At 39.2% G+C, this 19,566-nt stretch overlaps 1 protein-coding gene across 1 annotated transcript; it reads left to right on the top strand.

The window, feature by feature from the left end:
• Positions 1–1,229: 1,229 nt before the first annotated feature.
• Positions 1,230–6,817, top strand: LOC124151694 (C-type lectin mannose-binding isoform-like). The gene is made up of 3 exons (XM_046524284.2): positions 1,230–1,539; positions 2,967–3,161; positions 5,762–6,817. The coding sequence occupies exons 1-3, from the start codon at positions 1,290–1,292 to the stop codon at positions 5,968–5,970; spliced, it is 654 nt and encodes a 217-aa protein (XP_046380240.2). The 5' UTR covers positions 1,230–1,289; the 3' UTR covers positions 5,971–6,817.
• Positions 6,818–19,566: the final 12,749 nt, after the last annotated feature.

Below are 19,566 nucleotides of genomic sequence, written 5' to 3'. Positions count from 1 at the left end.
TCAGTATAGAGGTAAATCTGTAGTGAATTTATCAGTATAGAGGTACATCTGTAGTGAATGTATAAGTATAGAGGTACATCTGTAGTGAATGTATCAGTATAGAGGTACATCTGTAGTGAATGTATAAGTATAGAGGTACATCTGTAGTGAATGTATCAGTATAGAGGTACATCTGTAGTGAATGTATCAATATGCTAGTACATCTGTAGTGATTGTATAAGTATAGAGGTACACCTGTGAGGAATGTATCAATATGCTGGTACATCTGTAGAGAATGTATAAGTATAGAGGGACACCTGTGAGGAATGTATAAGTATAGAGGTACACCTGTAGTGAATGTATCAATATGCTGGTACATCTGTAGAGAATGTATCAGTATAGAGGTACACCTGTAGTGAATGTATCAATATGCTGGTACATCTGTAGAGATTGTATAAGTATAGAGGTACACCTGTAGTGAATGTATCAATATGCTGGTACATCTGTAGAGAATGTATCAGTATGCTGGTACATCTGTAGAGAATGTATCAGTATGCTGGTGCATCTGCTGGTACATCTGTAGAGAATGTATCAGTATAGAGGTACATCTGTAGTGAATGTATCAGTATAGAGGTACATCTGTAGTGAATGTATCAATATGCTGGTACATCTGTAGAGAACGTATCAGTATAGAGGTACAACTGTAGTGAATGTATCAGTATGCTAGTACATCTGCTGGTACATCTGAAGTGAATGTATCACTCACAAGAGAATGAATGAACAGTAAGGATTAATCCTCTGATACGTCTTGAAAATACTGTAGAATGAAAACATAATAACATATACCTGCAGTATATGGTTGAATGACCATTGAAAGTCATAGTGAAATCACTGACGTGTAACTGGTTTTGTAAAGTCACAACAATACTAGTTCTAAACCTAGGGGTTTATAATCTATTATATCTGATTACGGATACTGCAAAACACCCCACAAGGGAAGAAACAATCAACATTTTTATAATAAATAGGCCTGTTTAAAACATTTGATGTAAAGATATGAAGGTACGTTCCTGCTCCTGGTCTCTACCAGCTCGGCGTTTGATTGTTCACAAGGCCAATAACAATATACTGGCATAAACCACAAGTCACACCTAGTGAAGGGTATTCATATCATTATACCCAAACTCATTATTTATATTCGAGCTGAAAATAGAACCGTCCGAATTATACCCATGGGAGCCGACCTTCCCGACCAGTACACCGAGCAACGTTAAGGTGTTGGTATATTTGAGAACACTCAGTCCGTGAATATGCATCCACAACTATTACTTGTCTTTTTCGTCTCGTCTGTTTCTTGCCAAAAGGAGGGTTTCACAGTAAATGAGGAGCAGGACGCGGTACTTCAGAGTGATGACAATATTGATGATCTAGCGTTGGATGTTTCTCAGTTGGATTTCGGGGTACCATACAACGAGAATTTTGAGGAACGATTGGTCAAGCTGGAAGATTTAGTAGAGAATATGCAGAAGACGTGTTCCAGAAGTTGTACGGGTAGTCAAGGTAAATACCATACCTCAGATACCTGATACCTGATACTCATCGTGTTTGTTTGATTTGGATGGTTGGTTTGTTGTTTAACGCCGCAAAAAGCAATATTCCAGCTATATGACAGTGGTCTGTAAATAATCGAGTCTTGACCAGACAATCCAGTGATTGATCTCATGAGCATCGATCCACGCAATTGAGATCGATGACATGCATCAACCAAGTCAGCGAGCCTGACCACCCGATTTCGTTAGTCGCCTCTTACGACAAGCATGGGTTGCTGCAGACCTATTCTACCTTGGATAGTCATGCGAACGGGTCGTGTTTGTTTCTTAATTTCCTAAAATACAATAGGAATATGCAAAAATGTCTTACATACACATTTCATTTGGATAAAGGGAAATATTCATTCTGTTTAATCTGTTGAACTTTGACGTTCAATTCGACTTTTATTATGTCATATAAACCGATTAATACAATTGCATTTTAACATTTTTAATCACCCGACTGAATTTGTGTTTAGACGTGCATATAATGTTCTTATCTCTCTATTTTATTCTATATTTGATATGTGATATGTACCTTGTTGCTTTACTATGGTACTTATGGTACTATGACTTAAATAGTAGCAATACAACGTTATATATTGCCCCACACACTCACTGTAACAACGTCGTGGAGTTAATTGCGGCAGTATGATTTCAAAGATATCATTCGACTCTTGCTCGAAAAGCTTCATGGTACATATGTGAAGGACATTATGCATCAGTGACCAAAATAATATCCGATGAAATTCCCAATTTTGTCTTGTTCAATATGTTCCCGTGTTTATGTTTTACTTGCCTTTGCCTGTGTTTGTGGCGGATAACACATGCGTATGAATAAACTTAATATGCGTACTTGTCTTACGCGTTTAAATACAATGAGGTGAATCAGATCATTGCAATGACTACCGAAGCATGAGGACTGTTTCCTTTCCGAGAAAGCATTAATCCTTTTTTTCATGAATGCTCTTAACATTGAACAGTTTATTTAATTGATTAACCTGAATCTAGCCTATTGTCAGTTTTGCTTACGTTTTGTTTAACTGGAAAGGAAATCAGTCTGAAGGTGGGGTAATTTCCATCCCACATCATGCGTCTTTATAACCGTCAATTTACGTCATATTTCAGTATTAATGAAAGATCTGAAGAATAAAGATTGCAAAGTCCACAATGGTCTCTTTATAAGAGTGTGACGCTGAGTCTAGGGTGCCGCTATCCACTATGCAGAGTTCCCAAGTTAGAAATAGTTGTGGTTTCAAATTCCAGATTCGGACCGATTATGATCCTTCGTATTTAAAGGTCCTTGTGGTTATGTTAAAACCTCATCATATGCTTGACTTGTGATGGCCTACCACATTCCTGGGACGTCGTCATTCCCTAATTCAATCACTATTGCAGAAACAGCCGTTTGTCCTGAAGACTTCATTTGGAACAAAGCTCTCAAATTTTGCTACAAGATCCATGCCGATGACAAACTGAAGTGGGCTACTGCTCAGTTGGTGTGTGCTGCTGAGGTACCAGGTGGAAGACTAGCCATCTTCGACACAGATGAGAAACGCCAGGCTGTCTACAAAAACATTCAAGATGGAACAGGTATAATTTCATTTGTTGTTTTCCTGGTACTGAATTGATCACATATTTGTGTCCTCAGCAATGCACGAGGGACGGTAGGGTAGCTAGAACATTCACTTGTCATCCCCACATGGGTACAATGTGTGAAGCAACATTTTAATAAATTAATTTCGATGGTAACGTTTAATCTTTATTCGTTCATACGTCAAATGAACGTTTCATTTAACCTAGTAAATGTTTTAAATCATTATTTCTGAGGAAGAGAAGTCTATTGTAGAAGAACCGCCTCCGTGGTCTAGAGGTAGAGCGTCCGCCCGGAGAGCTGAAGGTCCGGGGTTCGATCCCCGGCTGCGTCATACCAAAAGACGTTAAAAGATGGTACTTGTTGCTACCCTGTCTGGCGCAAGGCATTAAGGGGCTAAAACAAGGACTGGTCGGCTCGGAGTCAGTATACTGTGTCTGAGTGAGGTATTCATGTTAAACTGCGGCATGGTATCTCAGTGAGCTAGCACTATAAATCGGCATCAGTCCGGACTAGTACAAGCAGCCACACACACACACGAGCATGCACGTCGATATATAAGTGCAATAATCTTGGACGCGACGTTAACCCAATGTCACCTCACCTATTGTAGAAGTCTAGTGACTGGTGTCTATTGCATAGTGTATAAAAAAAATGTTTGACCACGTTTACAAAGCGACAGTAGCGATGCTGCTGTACATGTGTTGACAGTTACTGACAGCTTGACATACAGTAGTTGTTAATATGTTCAGCTTCTTGTTCAAAGACTGTCAATCGCATGAGACAGAGGGTATGTAAATCAACATCGTCTATTCTTCACGGTGAATAGTCCAAATGTTTTGTTACTTATTAGTTTTATATCTATAGCTGTGATACTCTAGTTCTTTTACTGTCCTTTGTCGACAGATTTTATAGATTATATATTGATGTTTTATTACTGTACGTATATACAACTTGATTTAGTCACGATATAGCTGAAATATTGCCGATGTGACTATAAATTTTAACTCACTCACTCACTATTCTTCAGGGGCGTGTCTATATGTTCCTCCATCACCGGGCAATGCATACTCATATAAATATCAAAATATTTGAAGCTTGGTCCACCAAAAAAACTACTAATTTATTTACACAACATCCACGACGTTTCTACGGAGCGGGTTTTAAAATGATTTAGATAGGATGAAGGGACCCCTCTTTTCAAGTGATAAAGTTCAGGAAATTCATTGAGTAGATACAAACTTTGTATTACAAGCTCACGTGTAATGTGACCTGCTATTACATGGTACACCACGTCAGTAACATGGAACAATGCAGGAAGTAGTATAACCTGCAGCCAAATGCCACAGACCTATTCGGATACGATGCGGAAAGTATAATTGTGACATCCCAATACATGTACTGATATATATAGTACTGACAGAAACATCAACCTTAATAGGGCCCACTGTTTCATCAACCACAGGAAGCTGATCTTATATATCATCTGCGAATTACCGATATTCAAATTGTCCTCTTGCTGTTGTCTGGAATTCATCACATGTGCACACAACAATAATATTATTATGTTAAAGAGTTAGTATAGACTTTTTAAATATCCCAACACCAACCAACAAGAAAAAGGAATCAGTTGACCATAGGGTTTCATTTTATTGTTTATGTTATAATTGTAAACCTACCCCTTTCTAACAGGGGGCGGTCGGGTAGCGTTCGCTCGTCACGCCGAAGACCCGGGTTCAATTCCCGACATGGGTACAATATGTGAAGCCCATTTCTGGTGTCCCCCGCCATGATATTGCTGAAATATTGCTAAAAGCGGCGTAAAACCATACTTACTCACTCACCTTTCTAACAGGGGGCATGGGTGTCCCAGTCGTCTAATGCGCCGCAATTCGCTGTGCAGAGTTGCGTCCTTTGGGCACGCTAGAAACCTATGATTGTGGGTTCGAATCCCGGTTCGCCCCGATTATGTTTCTAGGTTTGTCAGCACCATACCCGAGCTTGTGGGTTTCACCGAATAGGAAAACGTTTACAACTGCATCACTTGGGGCTTTCCTCCCACATTAAGCTGACACGCCGTGATATGACTGGAATACTGTTAAAAGTGGCATGAGACACAACTCACTCACTCATCTTTCGAACAGCCAACCAGGACAACAGAGGATAATAATGAATGTTCGTTGTACTATTCCGACTATATCATAGTTTGGTGTATTTCAATCAATATCAATTAGTTAAGATAACAGGTATTCTGTAAAGGGTGAGCGAATCCTGCCCCACTCATAACAAACACATGTAAAGGTAAATCAAGTTTTAACCTGAAATTACGTAGGAACATATGATACAAGTTGAAAAAGGGAATAGCATCATATATCATTTTGATCACTGATGTGTCAGATTTAAAAATATATCAAACATGTTTACGATAAAACTGTTTAAAAGCTTCAGGACATGTAATGACATATTTCTACCGTATTTGCTTTTACGTAAGTCATACTAAAAATCCCGATGTAAACGTTTGAAACCTGAGCGTCTAACCAAACTCATTCACTTTCAGTGGTAAACCTTTGCTGACTAATGATCACCACTTTCAATATAGGTAAGCCCCAGAACTACTTCGTAGGTGCTCGGAGAACGCATGGGGATTTCCAGTGGACCGATGGCACTACGATGACTAACGTGAAATGGTGTGATGGTGAGCCCAATGGAACCAAGTGCGGAAGCATGTGGGCACGCAAGGACTACTGCATGGATGACGTGTCCTGTAGTTGGAATCAGGGATTTGTCTGCGAAAAGCCAATGAAATGAAATATTAATTGATATATTTTGATTATTTTACGTTTTTTTTATTGTTGTAGTGAAATATATTCAGTTCATTCAATGTTATTAATCAAAACACACTAATTGATGAGAGTTGTGCTTCTTCTCATGAAAGCAAAGGAATATGTAAAACTTAAGAAATAAACTAAATGTAACTTAATATGATATTTCGGCATCCTCAAACTGTACATCTGCCATATGGACACAATCAAATATACCTACATGTATAACGATTACACTATGAGTAAGTATTTCGTTCATTAGATACGTTTTGAACAATTCGTAGCCAGATATATAATATACTTGCAGGCATGGGTGCAGTAATATGTTTCTTACACACCCCAAATCGCACCATTTTACAGCATCGAATCGATACATATTTTGTCTGTTCTCATAATCGTTGCACTGATACATAGAAACGGCCATGAGTCACTTAATCCGGCTTTCTGCAAACTACTCAGACGTCGTGTGACTCTCAACAAACACGTTTCTGACATATCTGTGGATTACAATGATGATGATGATGATGATGATGATGATGATGATGATGATGATGATGATGATGAAAATGCAAACCAGATATGTTCAAAGAACATTTATGCAACACTCTAAATTCAAGTTTAGACATAGACCGAGAATTCGTGATGACCATCCAGTAGCCAGTCACGGGCCTGGATATCGATCCCCCACATGTTTTTGATACCAGTTATCTCAAATGAGTTTCTCACCCACGGGTGTGGAAGAAATCTCATTCTCACTCAAAGAATACTTAGAATACGTATGTTGTAGGTTCATGTTATTTTTACGTTTCTTTTCAATACACATTTGCAAATCACATTTTGTCAGTTATTTTTGTTTTTAGTCAGTCAAACCGCTTTCTACGAATGTACCGATTTTATCCTCCGTTATGAAAACCGTATTCAAAGGTTAATTTGTTGGAAGAAATATCGTCATGGGACCATCATATTATATCCAAATGAGTTTCAAGCGTTGACTCGTGACCTTAACGACGCAAAGTAACCAACGACACGTTAGATCAGGGAGGGGAGTAATTTGAACAGCGCCTTGATTTCAGCCCATTACATAGTAGGTGAGATGAAATGGGGTTTAACGTCGCGTCGAAGATTATTGCACTTATATAGCGACGTGCATGCACACGTGTGTGTGTGTGTGTGTGTGTGTGTGTGTGTGTGGCTGCTTGTACTAGTCCGGACTGATGCCGATTTATAGTGCTAGCTCACTGAGATACCATGCCCCAGTTTAACATGAATACCCCACTCAGACACAGTATACTGACTCCGAGCCGACCAGTCCTTGTTTTAGCCCCTTAATGCCGAGCGCCAGACAGGGTAACAACAAGTACCATCTTTTAACGTCTTTTGGTATGACGCGGTCGGGAATCGAACCCCGGACCTTCCGCTCTCTGGGCGGACGCTCTACCAATAGACCACGGAGGCGGTCCCATTACATAGTAAGGTTATAAATGTACTTTATCGCAGAATGGAACTTGAATGGCATTGAGCGGATCCTTCCACTGGAAAGTCAGACTACCTGTGAGCATATATATATTGCCGGAAGCCATTGGTTATGACAGTAGCTTTTCTTGCCCTGCGGTACATTACTTGTGTCTGCAAACACTTGTGTCATTTGACTTCATCCCAGTGAATGTACTGTCCTCCAAACAACCTTCCTTCTCTTCACCACTTGTATTTGCTTCTTTGCGGGATTGGGCGGCAATATAATCTTGACAATCTTACTTGTTCTTTTCGCATGCACACTTATACATCTGACCATCCTTGATTGTGGGATTGGACAACAAATCAAGATGAATCTGACATTGGTTGTTCATATTATCTACCATGAGATGAAGTTAAAAGATAATATTCATAATCGGAATTAACATTGAAGACAACATGAATTAGATCACACTTGCCTGACAATGCCGTGTGCCAATATATATATATATATATATATTGAAAGGGGGGTTTCAGGTGAATTACATATTGTCTCATTATAATAACAGCACAGTTTAATATTTATTATTTTGTTTCTGTTGGTTATTTTACAGCTCCTCTATAGATTTGAACTGACATCCTGAGATTTTTCCTCCCAAAACAATGATTACAGAAACTTAAAAAGGACTGCATACATTGTTTTATGAAACGATGACATAACAGACAAGTTAACATAAAGCGTGTTCAGTTTTCGTTAAAAGTGAAGATGTGATTGGCATCTATTATAAAACAGCTTCCGCATTTCGTGAAAATGTCAGTTTGTTGTCGATGATAGATATGCGTAATCTGTAACACAACCTCCGCCGTATCTCCGTTTATAGTCACTCCTGGTGCTATTTAGGATTTCTTCTTGCGAAAGCCGTTTACTAGCTCTTTAGTTTTCTGCACGTTGATAATTAGAAAGTTGTCGGCACAACATGTAAGATATGGGGCAATATCTTACACATAATTTAATGAAGTAAGATATATGTGTATGTAGAAATTTGCATGCACATCATAAGGATTTTTTATGTGCTTCTTTTGTCAACGATTTCAATAAAGTATAACAAACAGTACAACATCTTCAAGTCCCAAACTACAAGTATTCGAAAGCTGGAACGTGTGAGCATGATATTGACTATAAACAAATGTAATCTTGTTCAAGGCATCAAATTCGGCATTCAGTGTTGACTGTAAGAAGCGGTGCTGCAAAAAAACCAAGTTCTACTTTTTATTCTCTCAGAACAGAAAATATATATTATCTTAGCTTTCATGTGTATCGACAAAACAAGGGTGAAGGTTGGCTCATATTATCAGCCAGTTACAACTCAAGTTCACCGTACACAAAACAGCCAATATAATGTGTTGTTTACAATTAATAGAAAGGGAGAAGTTTAGCATCTTAAAAACTACCATACAACAAGGACAAACCCTTCTGAAATTCATAAGAAATCTCCGCGAAAAACAGTCGATTGTACGATTCCGAATATATCGTGAGCATGTTTTTTTATGAATCACAATGACCTCATGCCCTAATGGACAACACCACATACTGCCGTGACAACTGATTTATTCTGTTAGCAGAATGTGCAAACATCATCTAAATAGAAGTGGATCCGATACATTTGTTAATCACTGTCAACTACATGTAACCCTGATCAAACAACCTCTAAATGTTGAGCAAGAGTTATATTACTCTCTTTGATCCAAAGTTCTTGTGAGAGCTGTTTCACTGAATCACGTTTAAGCACGTCACGTGGAAATAAAATATTACAGACCAATTTATCCACAATTATTGACGTCTGGGAGTGATATCTTGTACACGGCTTGTTCGCGTATGCGAGCTATTTCTGGTGGTTATATTGTCAAGGCAAACACCATTGTGACGGTGTCACTATGTATTTGTTTGTTTGTTTGTGTGTTGTTTAAGACCGCACTAAGCAACATTCCAGGTATATGACTGCGGCCTGTAAATAATCTAGGCTTAACAAGACGAACCAGTCATTGATACACGCAACGTAATCAACTACGTCAAGGAGCCTGACTACCCGATCCATTAGACGCCCCGATAAACATAAGTTGCGGCGGAGCAACCCTGAATCCCAGTTGGGGTTTATACCAGGAACAATATTTAAGGGAACCCTTTTTTCAGAAATGCAATGTAAAGAAATGACTTTGGGGAATTCAGTCTTCAAAGTAAAGTCAGAATCTTGTCCACGCCCCGCAAGCATTGATGCAGGACACACTTGAAATCAAAACACGGATTGTCTACAATGGTATCATTCTTGAAACGCTGAGGTCGGTTGCGAACCCTTCATCCTTAAGGTGTTCAATTAGTGACATGTCTGACCAATGTTATCACACATTGCTGTCTCAGACAGTCGACTGTAACAAGATATCTTTGAGGGCGTGCGTTGTCATCCTGGAACTGACCTACGCAATGGGCAGATGGGATTACTACTAGAAGTAATATTTGGTCCACATAACGCTGACTGGCCATATTCCCTTGCACGATCATTAGATCTGCCCTGTTGTAAATGACAAAGGCCCAGACCATGATGCTGCCACCACAGTCCTCCTGTCTTGGACACTTTTGGAAGCATTTTCTTCGCTGTACCAGATCAATGAACCATGTGGTTGTGACGTTTATTGGCACATGCAAGTAACCAGGATGTGTCAGCGTGGACCGCATGTGTTATGTACATGTTTGCAATTTGAGCGAGTTTGCTGTCCGCGTTCAGTAACTGCGTACATCAAAGCTGGTCATTTCATTCTTATAGCTGAAGGAGCGGCGGTATAGCCTCGTGGTTAAACCGTTCGCTTGTCACGCCGAAGGCCCGGGGTCGATTCCCCACATTGGTACAATGTGTGAAGACCATTTCTGGTGTCCCCCGTCGTAATACTGCTGGAATATTGCTAATAGCGGCTTAAAACCTTACTCGCTGACTCTTATAGCTGAAATGACAGGGTTCTCCTATATATTGTTTCTCGTATATATGAAAAGCCATTAAGATGCATGGTAACATTATGTTGATACATATCATCATATGTAGGCTAATACAACGTCATTATAATGTCAGGCGATTTATGTTTAAGTAATAAGTAAGTCTGTAATTTTACGTGGATATCATATGAACATCTTCATATTCACCTCTGGAAAGATGAATAGATATACAGATAGACATTGATAACATTCAGTTTAATCCCGTATCCAAGCGTCGTAAGATGGTCATAATAACAATCATTCTGACATGAGCCCGATTATTTACAGGCCACATTCATGTATCTGGAATATTGATGACTTTGGCGTAAAAAAAAGCGACAAATTAACATGAATCACTATCAAATAGTGGCGATACCAAGTCTTCCTAAAACGGTGAGCATTTCCTGCCCAGGCACCCGTTACAAATACATGCAAAGGCAAGCAAAATATTCAGCTAACACAACACGTGAATATTTGGTACAATTGCAAATGGGTAATTCCATCAGACAACACCAGACCTATGAACATAAATCAAGACACTATTTGAAGCATCAGATTGTTCTTTTTCACCATGTGTGAGCGAGTTGGGTTTAACGACGCAGAATTTTACTATCACAACCAGCAAGCATAATATGGAAGGCAAGCCCTAACAATGGGACAAGTCGTAGGTCATAGACGAGGCATACATTGTTTTTTGTCATGTCAATTGCACATTCTCAACCATCATTTCAGACGCCGGCTTCGTCTATCCAAGGCACAATTTCATTTCAGTCAATGTTCAAGGTAACTGTTTCAATGGTAAAATCCTGAAATATCGAAAGTGTCTTTACGTCGGCCAAGTTGATCATGTTCTGGTGGTTGGTGCACTGCTGAAGGTTCCCTTTTAGGACACAAAACTGAAAGAAAAATATAATTTCAAATATATTCTTTGTTTACTTATATATGATTGACAAGTATTAAACTTAAAACTTCATTTTAATACATAATTATCGTAGCTTAGGTGACATAAATGAAACTGAGCGTATGCCTCTGTCTGCTTGTTCTTATTTCTTTGACGCCTGTTACCGTACTTTCATCAGAAAGTACTGAATCCGATTTTTAATAAGGCAAACAAGGAAGCGAAATGTAACGAAATGTGTAATTTGCAGTTGAGCTCAGTAAGGTTTCGTGTGAAATGTAGCAATTGGGTCAACCGTCAAAGATCAAGGTCTCTGGAAAGATGCTCACTGCACTGCATGGTTATGTTTTCCCTTTAAAAGGGCATAATTGTTTTATCCCCAAACGTGATGTGTAGCCTGTTTCGGGCGACTCCCTCACATGAAAAGATTTTGCTGAGAGACGTCCAATGTCACCATCCATGCCATTTGAAACATATTCATATACTACCCACAGTGTCTAATGGAAGTACGTGCATCTTAACAATCCCTGCAGGAAAAATGTGGCAATATTTAAACAGGTGTACGTACTTTGAAATGGTCTTTCGTTACATATATGTCCAGTCGAAAGAGGGTGGAAGTTTCTGTTACCAATGTCTCTACCACTGGACTGTTTTGCATTTTCCCTCCGTGGAAAGTATAGATGAGCGTCGTCTGAGAAACCTGTACATCTAAGTCAACAGAAATACCTACTCGGTATTTTGTGGATGTGACGGTTTCACATCTCCGAGAATAATGGTAAAGCTGTGAATAAAATAAATAACTTCAAATAAAATCGACAAAACGTTTTCATTAATCATAAAAACTATCTGCTAAAAGCAGAGCCCATTGTACCATTCCGACTGTATCGATCGTAAGCATGCGTTTATGAATCGCCATCATATAGTGATGATACCAGGTGATCTCGAAAAGGTGAGCATACACTACCCCACCGGTACATACACAAATACATGCAAAGGAAAGTCAATTGTTCACCTAAAATAAACACGGGAACGTATGGTACAAGTCGATATAGGAAATTGCATAAGACATCATTTTAGTCACTGGTGCTTCGAATTTTCCCTCCACATGTTTATCATAAAGCTTCTATTTTAAAGCCTTAGTTATGCCATGAACACAGTAACCTTTCAGCAATAGTGGCAAAACGTTGTTCGAGATCTTTGTAGAAAGAGCATCCTCGATTGTACCTAAAATTTGTGAAATGTAGACACAATAGTCTGGAATTGTGCTCGAGATAAAAAGAAAGACGTCTATTGGAAAATAGAAGTCATGTTCCTGTTATAGATTCTCAGTTGAAGATAGTTTACTGTTGTCAGTTACGACGATTTGTCACTTACGATGGTCTACCATCTAACATACATGCATCGTTAAATATAAGATTTTAGGGTTTTATTCTTATTCATTGCGAACGAGTTCCTACAAACAGTGTAGGGTTGTGTAGGTTGGTTTGATAGCTTTCATTGGAGCACATAAAAAAGCAAATGCAATTCATTTCGAAGGCTATTTTGCATCGAAACATTGTATTTATAGTGAACACACGTATGGACTGTTCATATTATGGTCGAGGAACTAAATCCTCCCATTTGTTAAGGTCATAGCAGACCCGCATGATGTGTATCTAATAGTTTGTACAGATGTATAGGTAATAATTCATACCCGCCAGGAGATGTCAATCCATCCAGTGACATGGAAGAATTTCCATTCAGGCCCAATGGAATGCTGGCTGTAAACACATCTTTTTTCTGAAATTGATGAACATGATCTCTATAAATGAGGTAAACATATTGTTAGTTGAAGGTATGTTTGTTGTTTAACTCCGCACTCAATATTCCAGCTATATGACGGCGGTCTGTAAATATCCGAGTCTGGACCAGACAATCCAGTGATTAATATCATCAGCATCAATCTACGCACTTGGGATCAATGACATGCATCAACCAAGTCAGCGAATCTGACCACCCGATCCCTTAAGTCGCCTTTAACGACATATTGAAAGACAAACAGGGTGTATCAGGGCTTATTGAAAACAATCAATACAAGTGATATCAACAAGTAGAGAGCATTTAGATGTGGCCTGTATGTGTAATTACACCACAGTGGAGCCCGTGATCCAACAGATGTTCGCTATTTGGGTCAGCATAAATATATCCCGATATCATACACCAACCTTACACGTCATGCCACAGGAGTAACATGTTCAAGTACATTGAGAATCCTGCAGACGTATGGGATGTAGGTTCTTGGTTCCTTTTTAATGAAAATTAAAAACAGTAACGGTCCTAACACTGACCCTTGTGGAACTCCGGCCGTGACTGGTCGTAAGTCTGAACTATACCCATTAGAAAACCCGTAGACATCTATTTTTAGGTAGCTTTCAAACCATTTCAATAATTTCCCTTCAATACCATATGATTTAAGTTTATGGATAATGCCTATATGTCAAACTTTATCAAAGGTAATCAGTATCTTACACCCCCCAAAATCGCACCTTTTTAGCATCGAACCGATGAATTTGTCTATTCTCATGATTGCAGTAGCGCATTAATTCATGACACCACTGTCATAAGTGACGTCATCCTAAGTGCTGCTAACTACTCATAAATAATGTGACCCTACACAAAAAGGTTTCCGTCGTATCTGGATTATCAAGGCGATGATGAAAATGCAAACTAGACAAAAACAAAGAACACGCTGGGTGCCAAGTTGAAAGTTTACACCTCAAAGAAATTACCAAATATGTACAACAATGTTTACTTCCGTATGACACCACTACCGGTGACCGACTTTTACAAAATGGCGTGTTCACTGACAACAGTACGCTGGATTTCCAGAGGAGGATATTCCTTGATTGAGGGATCGTACACACATAAATGGGTCACGTCAGTAATCAGAAGCATTCTGACAATCTGCGTACTGTTTTTTGTTTACCATGTTTTCCAATGTAACAAAGAGAATTAGTCAGAAATGCAGATAACTACCGTCATGGTTGTGCGCGATTTAGCGTCAGTCATGGCGCCACACAGGACGGAAACTTTTGTAAACGGGTTCTGTTGAATTTACCACATCATTGTAATGTATATATGCGTATTTCCATAATTAGTGCAACGATACTCTTCCCATGAATATTCTCAAACGCGTGATCGAGCCAATGTATGCAACAATTAGACGAAAGTACCTCTAAAAATGCTACACAGTGTTAAATCTGAATTTTGCTTTGTTTACATTTCAGCAAGTACAGTTTTCCGAACACAGTTTTCGTTTCCATACCTTATTTATTTCGCATGATTTCATCTTGATAATTTGCATTGGTGACAAAAACCATTTATCCAATGTTTCGAAAATGTATGAGGAATTCAGGGATGCATGTATAGCAGCTGAGTTTGAAATATACCTGATCGAATAGGCGTCTCATTACCGGCATTTTGTAAACACAATCCAATATGGCGGAACGTACACTTCGACGTTCGTGTATGCGTATATTCCAAAACATTCTAAACGATTTTAGGCTTATCAGCGACGTTTCAGAATTATCAGTAGTGATTTGATACCCGTGATCGCTAATATGCTATTTTTCTACTTTAATTATTCGAGTAAATATCCGATATTTAGATTTCTAAACACACAGTAAATATTTATTTTACGCCGTGAATTGTGATTTGGCGAGATTTACAATGTACCTCATTTTCAGAAGTCACTTTCAGTAATTTTGAATTGCCTAAAATGACAGTATATGATAAACAGAAGGGGGAATTCAAAACTGTGAAGTGTATTAATCTGCGTGATGTATTTTGAATTTTATTCGATTTCGAAGTGAGGGTTGAAGTGGAGGGACATATGTGTCGCTGTGGTATCCAGGGGGTTTACACTCTGAAAAAACGATTATGTTAACATAACAACAGATAATGTAACTGATAATAATAACAAACAAACTCGCAGACGATTTCGAGTTTCTTTATTTTCATTATTAATTATACGGTCCTGTTGTTCAATACAGACGTAGGTGAACATTCGACTGAAGCACGAGCAACTTATGAATGAGTTACACTCAGGAAAGTAGTCCGTCATCATCTGACCCCAATTCATTACCAAAATCACAATCACCATAGCAACAACAGAACGTTCGATGTTGACGCCTCACAACCGAGTAAGTACGAGGTGTTAAAGAGTGCGCATGTTTTTTTCTAAATAAAACAATAGGTTTACAATATCGATAAAATACTATGTGTGTGTCTATTTCCGGGATTTTATCGAGTATTTGCATCTTGGAAATTTTCATTCGAGCCCCTCAAGCCAACGCTTTCGGGTCTCGACGGAACATGATATCTCAGTAGTTCATCACTGGCTATAATCACGTCATGGACTGAGTCCCACTGGATGAGTAATCTTTTGTGAAGTTCAGTACATAGATTGTCTGAAAGAACGTTGGAAGTACTGATTTAAAGTTGTAATCAAAACTTAAGGAAACAGTTAAATGGCACATGTGACAGTTTTTAAATCAATTGTTACACATATTTCACTACAAATGCTCAATCATTTTTGTTTTGGCTGAGGGAGATTTTAAGCTCTGTTGCTCCGATCACTTCCTGAAAATGAGTGTTATTAGCAACTTTTTTCACGCTCCCATCCTTAAGTTTAATGACGATAACTCAACCAAGTAGATTCGAACCTTCCCTCGGAAACTAACCGTCGCGCTTGTCTGGCAATATCAGCCCTTGGTTAAGTCAGATCTTCATTGATAAAAGTTCTGGGCGTATTTCGGTCGCGTTTCACAAGTTTTGATTTTGATCTGGATTGAAGAAGCAAGCGCTTTGTCGCGCTACTCACCAACCTGACGATGATCGGGCGGTGTCTCTCCTAGGGTGCAGCACGTCGCCTGGGTACCTTATGACTGATATCGATATCTACTGCTGATACATCCACTCCTATTGATTTCGCGATAACGATATCATCAATACTCTCCCCCTCTTGTTCGGTGTTGCCTGTAATGCGAATATTATTGCGGCGGGAGTATTGTTCGCTTCGATCCAAGCGATTATTTAGATTTTGGATTATTAGGTTCTTCTCGTCCAGTTTATTGTTCAGAGATTGAATGTTATCTATTCGTTACATTTCGAGATTAGCGTCTCCATTTCCTCCCTGAGCATGGGCCGGATAACTGACATAACTTCTTTTCTCTTCAGAACGTTGAGTAGTTTATCGTGAAATATATCGTCACTGCTTGCGTCTTGCATTGTGAGGGATGTGTCCGATATGTCCAGGTCTGGACTTGGCAGGTTACACTTCCTCTTGATGTCAATGTCCGACTCGGGTGTAGACACCTCGGAGCGAATGCGCTGACCTGATGATGGTGTTTTCTCCATACGAAGGACAAAATCGGGTTTATTAGTGTCCAGTAAATTAATAGTTTTTTGGTGTTTGTTCTTCCGAAACAACAGTTTAAGATAGCTGCTAGGATATCAGTGAAAACGGGTGACGTTGGCACTCGTGTTACCAGAGGCAATATTTCACTGGCTTGATCTTCAAATACAATCAGCCAAATATCTCACAGTTTAACAGCCATCCTTACATAAAATATTATTTGTCAGTATATAATATTGATTTAGCTTACATGCTGCACATATTTGGTCGCAAAAGTTACTTCATTATCCACCAATCTGGGAACATTTACACCACTCCATGAGAGCTGGTAACAATGCGTCCATTCATCGTGACGCCACTTCCTTCACATAACCCTACACATGGAAGTTGGTGACACTAAACATGTTTTAATTTGGTTGTTAAATGTTTAACTCCACACTATTCCAGCTATATGGCGGCGGTATGTAAATAATCGAGTCTGAACCAGACAATCCAGTGATTGACATCTTGAGCATCGATCTACGCAATTTGGAAAGGATGACATGCATCGAGTTATGCGAGTCAGGGAGCCCGACCACCCGATCCCGTTTGTCGCATCTTATAACAAGCATGGGTCGCTGAAGATCAATTCACGGGGCACTAAACATGCAGTTTGGTGATACTATGCATGTAAGTTGGTGAAACTAAACTTGTAGCTACATAACACTATGTTTGTAAGTTAGTGAGACCAAACATGTAGCTAGGAGACATTGATCCAAGTGACACTACTTGTAAGTTGGTAATACTTAACATGTAGCTAGATGAAACTATGCATGTAAGTTGGTGATGCCAAACATGTAGCAAGAAGATATTATGCATGTAAGTTGGTGAAACTTATCATGTAGCCAAGTGACACTATGCATGTAAGTTGGTGACACTAAACATGTAGCTCGGTGACACTATGCATGTTAGTTGGTGATGCTAAACATGTAACTAGATAACACTATGCATGAAAGTTGGTGATGCTAAACGTGTAACTAGATGACACTATGCATGTAAGTTGGTGATGCTAAACATGTAACTAGATAACACTGTGCATGAAAGTTGGTGATGCTAAACGTGTAACTAGATAACACTATGCATGAAAGTTCGTGATGATAAATATGTAACTAGATGACACTATGCATGAAAGTTCGTGATGATAAATATGTATCTAGATAACACTATGCATGAAAGTTCGTGATGATAAATATGTAACTAGATGACACTATGCATGATAATTGGTGATGCTAAACGTGTTGCTAGGTGACACTTTGCATGTAAGTTGGTAACACAAACCATATAGCTAAGTGATGTATGTAAGTTGGTGATGCTAAACGTGTAACTAGATGACACTATGCATGTAAGTTGGTGACACTAAACATGTAACTAGATGACACTATGCATGTAAGTTGGTGACACTAAACATGTAACTAGATGACACTATGCATGTAAGTTGGTGATGCTAAACGCGTAACTGGATGACACTATGCATGATAGTTGGTGATGCTAAACGTGTTGCTAGGTGACACTTTGCATGTAAGTTGGTGACACAAACCATATAGCTAAGTGATGTATGTAAGTTGGTGATGCTAAACGTGTAACTAGATGACGCTATGCGTGTAAGTTGGTGACACTAAACATGTAGCTAGATGACACTATGCATGTAAGTTGGTAACACTAAACATGTAGCTCGGTGACACTATGCATGTTAGTTCGTGATGCTAAACGTGTAACTAGATGACACTTTGCGTGTAAGTTGGTGACACTAAACATGTAGCTAGGTGACACTATGCGTGGAAGTTGGTGATGCTAAACGTGTAGCTAGATGACACTATGCGTGTAAGTTGGTGACAAAAAACAAATAGCTAAGTGATGTATGTAAGTTGGTGATGCTAAACGTGTAACTAGATGACGCTATGCGTGTAAGTTGGTGACACTAAACATGTAGCTAGATGACACTATGCATGTAAGTTGGTGACACTAAACATGTAGCTAGATGACACTATGCGTGTAAGTTGGTGACACTCAACATGTAGCTAGATGACACTATGCATGTAAGTTGGTGATGCTAAACGTGTAGCTAGGTGACACTAAGCGTGTCAGTTGGTGATGCTAAACATGTAGCTAGATGACACTATGCATGTAAGTTGGTAACACTAAACATGTAGCTCGGTGACACTATGCATGTTAGTTCGTGATGCTAAACGTGTAACTAGATGACACTTTGCGTGTAAGTTGGTGACACTAAACATGTAGCTAGGTGACACTATGCGTGGAAGTTGGTGATGCTAAACGTGTAGCTAGGTGACACTATGCGTGTAAGTTGGTGATGCTGAACGTGTAGCTAGGTGACACTATGCGTGTAGGTGAGTGAGTTAAAGCTTTACGTCACATCGGCAATATTTCAGCCATATCGTGATATGCGTGTAAGTTGGTGATGCTAAACGTGTAGCTAGGTGACACTATGCGTGTAAGTTGGTGACAAAAACCATATAGCTAAGTGATGAATGTAAGTTGGTGATGCTAAACGTGTAACTAGATGACACTACGCGTGTAAGTTGGTGACAAAAACCATATAGCTAAGTGATGAATGTAAGTTGGTGATGCTAAACGTGTAACTAGATGACGCTATGCGTGTAAGTTGGTGATGCTAAACATGTACCTAGGTGACACTATGCGTGTAAGTTGGTGATGCTAAACATGTAGCTATGTGACGCTATGCGTGTAAGTTGGTGATGCTGAACGTGTAGCTAGGTGACACTATGCGTGTAAGTTGGTGATGCTAAACGTGTAG

Source organism: Haliotis rufescens, unplaced genomic scaffold (assembly GCF_023055435.1).
Source record: "Haliotis rufescens isolate VD_foot unplaced genomic scaffold, xgHalRufe1.0.p SCAF_64, whole genome shotgun sequence".
Taxonomy (NCBI): Eukaryota; Metazoa; Mollusca; class Gastropoda; order Lepetellida; family Haliotidae; genus Haliotis; species Haliotis rufescens.
Note: the sequence above shows the minus strand (reverse complement) of the source record. Positions and strands in the feature narration are given on the sequence as shown.

What these genes read in the sequence shown, in the direction of transcription:
- LOC124151694 (XM_046524284.2), top strand. Translation starts at nt 1,290, where the DNA reads ATGCATCCACAACTATTACTTGTCTTTTTCGTCTCGTCTGTTTCTTGC. An exon ending in AAGTTGTACGGGTAGTCAAG is followed by an intron (nt 1,540 to 2,966) that starts GTAAATACCATA and finishes TCACTATTGCAG; the next exon opens with AAACAGCCGTTTGTCCTGAA. An exon ending in AAACATTCAAGATGGAACAG is followed by an intron (nt 3,162 to 5,761) that starts GTATAATTTCAT and finishes CTTTCAATATAG; the next exon opens with GTAAGCCCCAGAACTACTTC.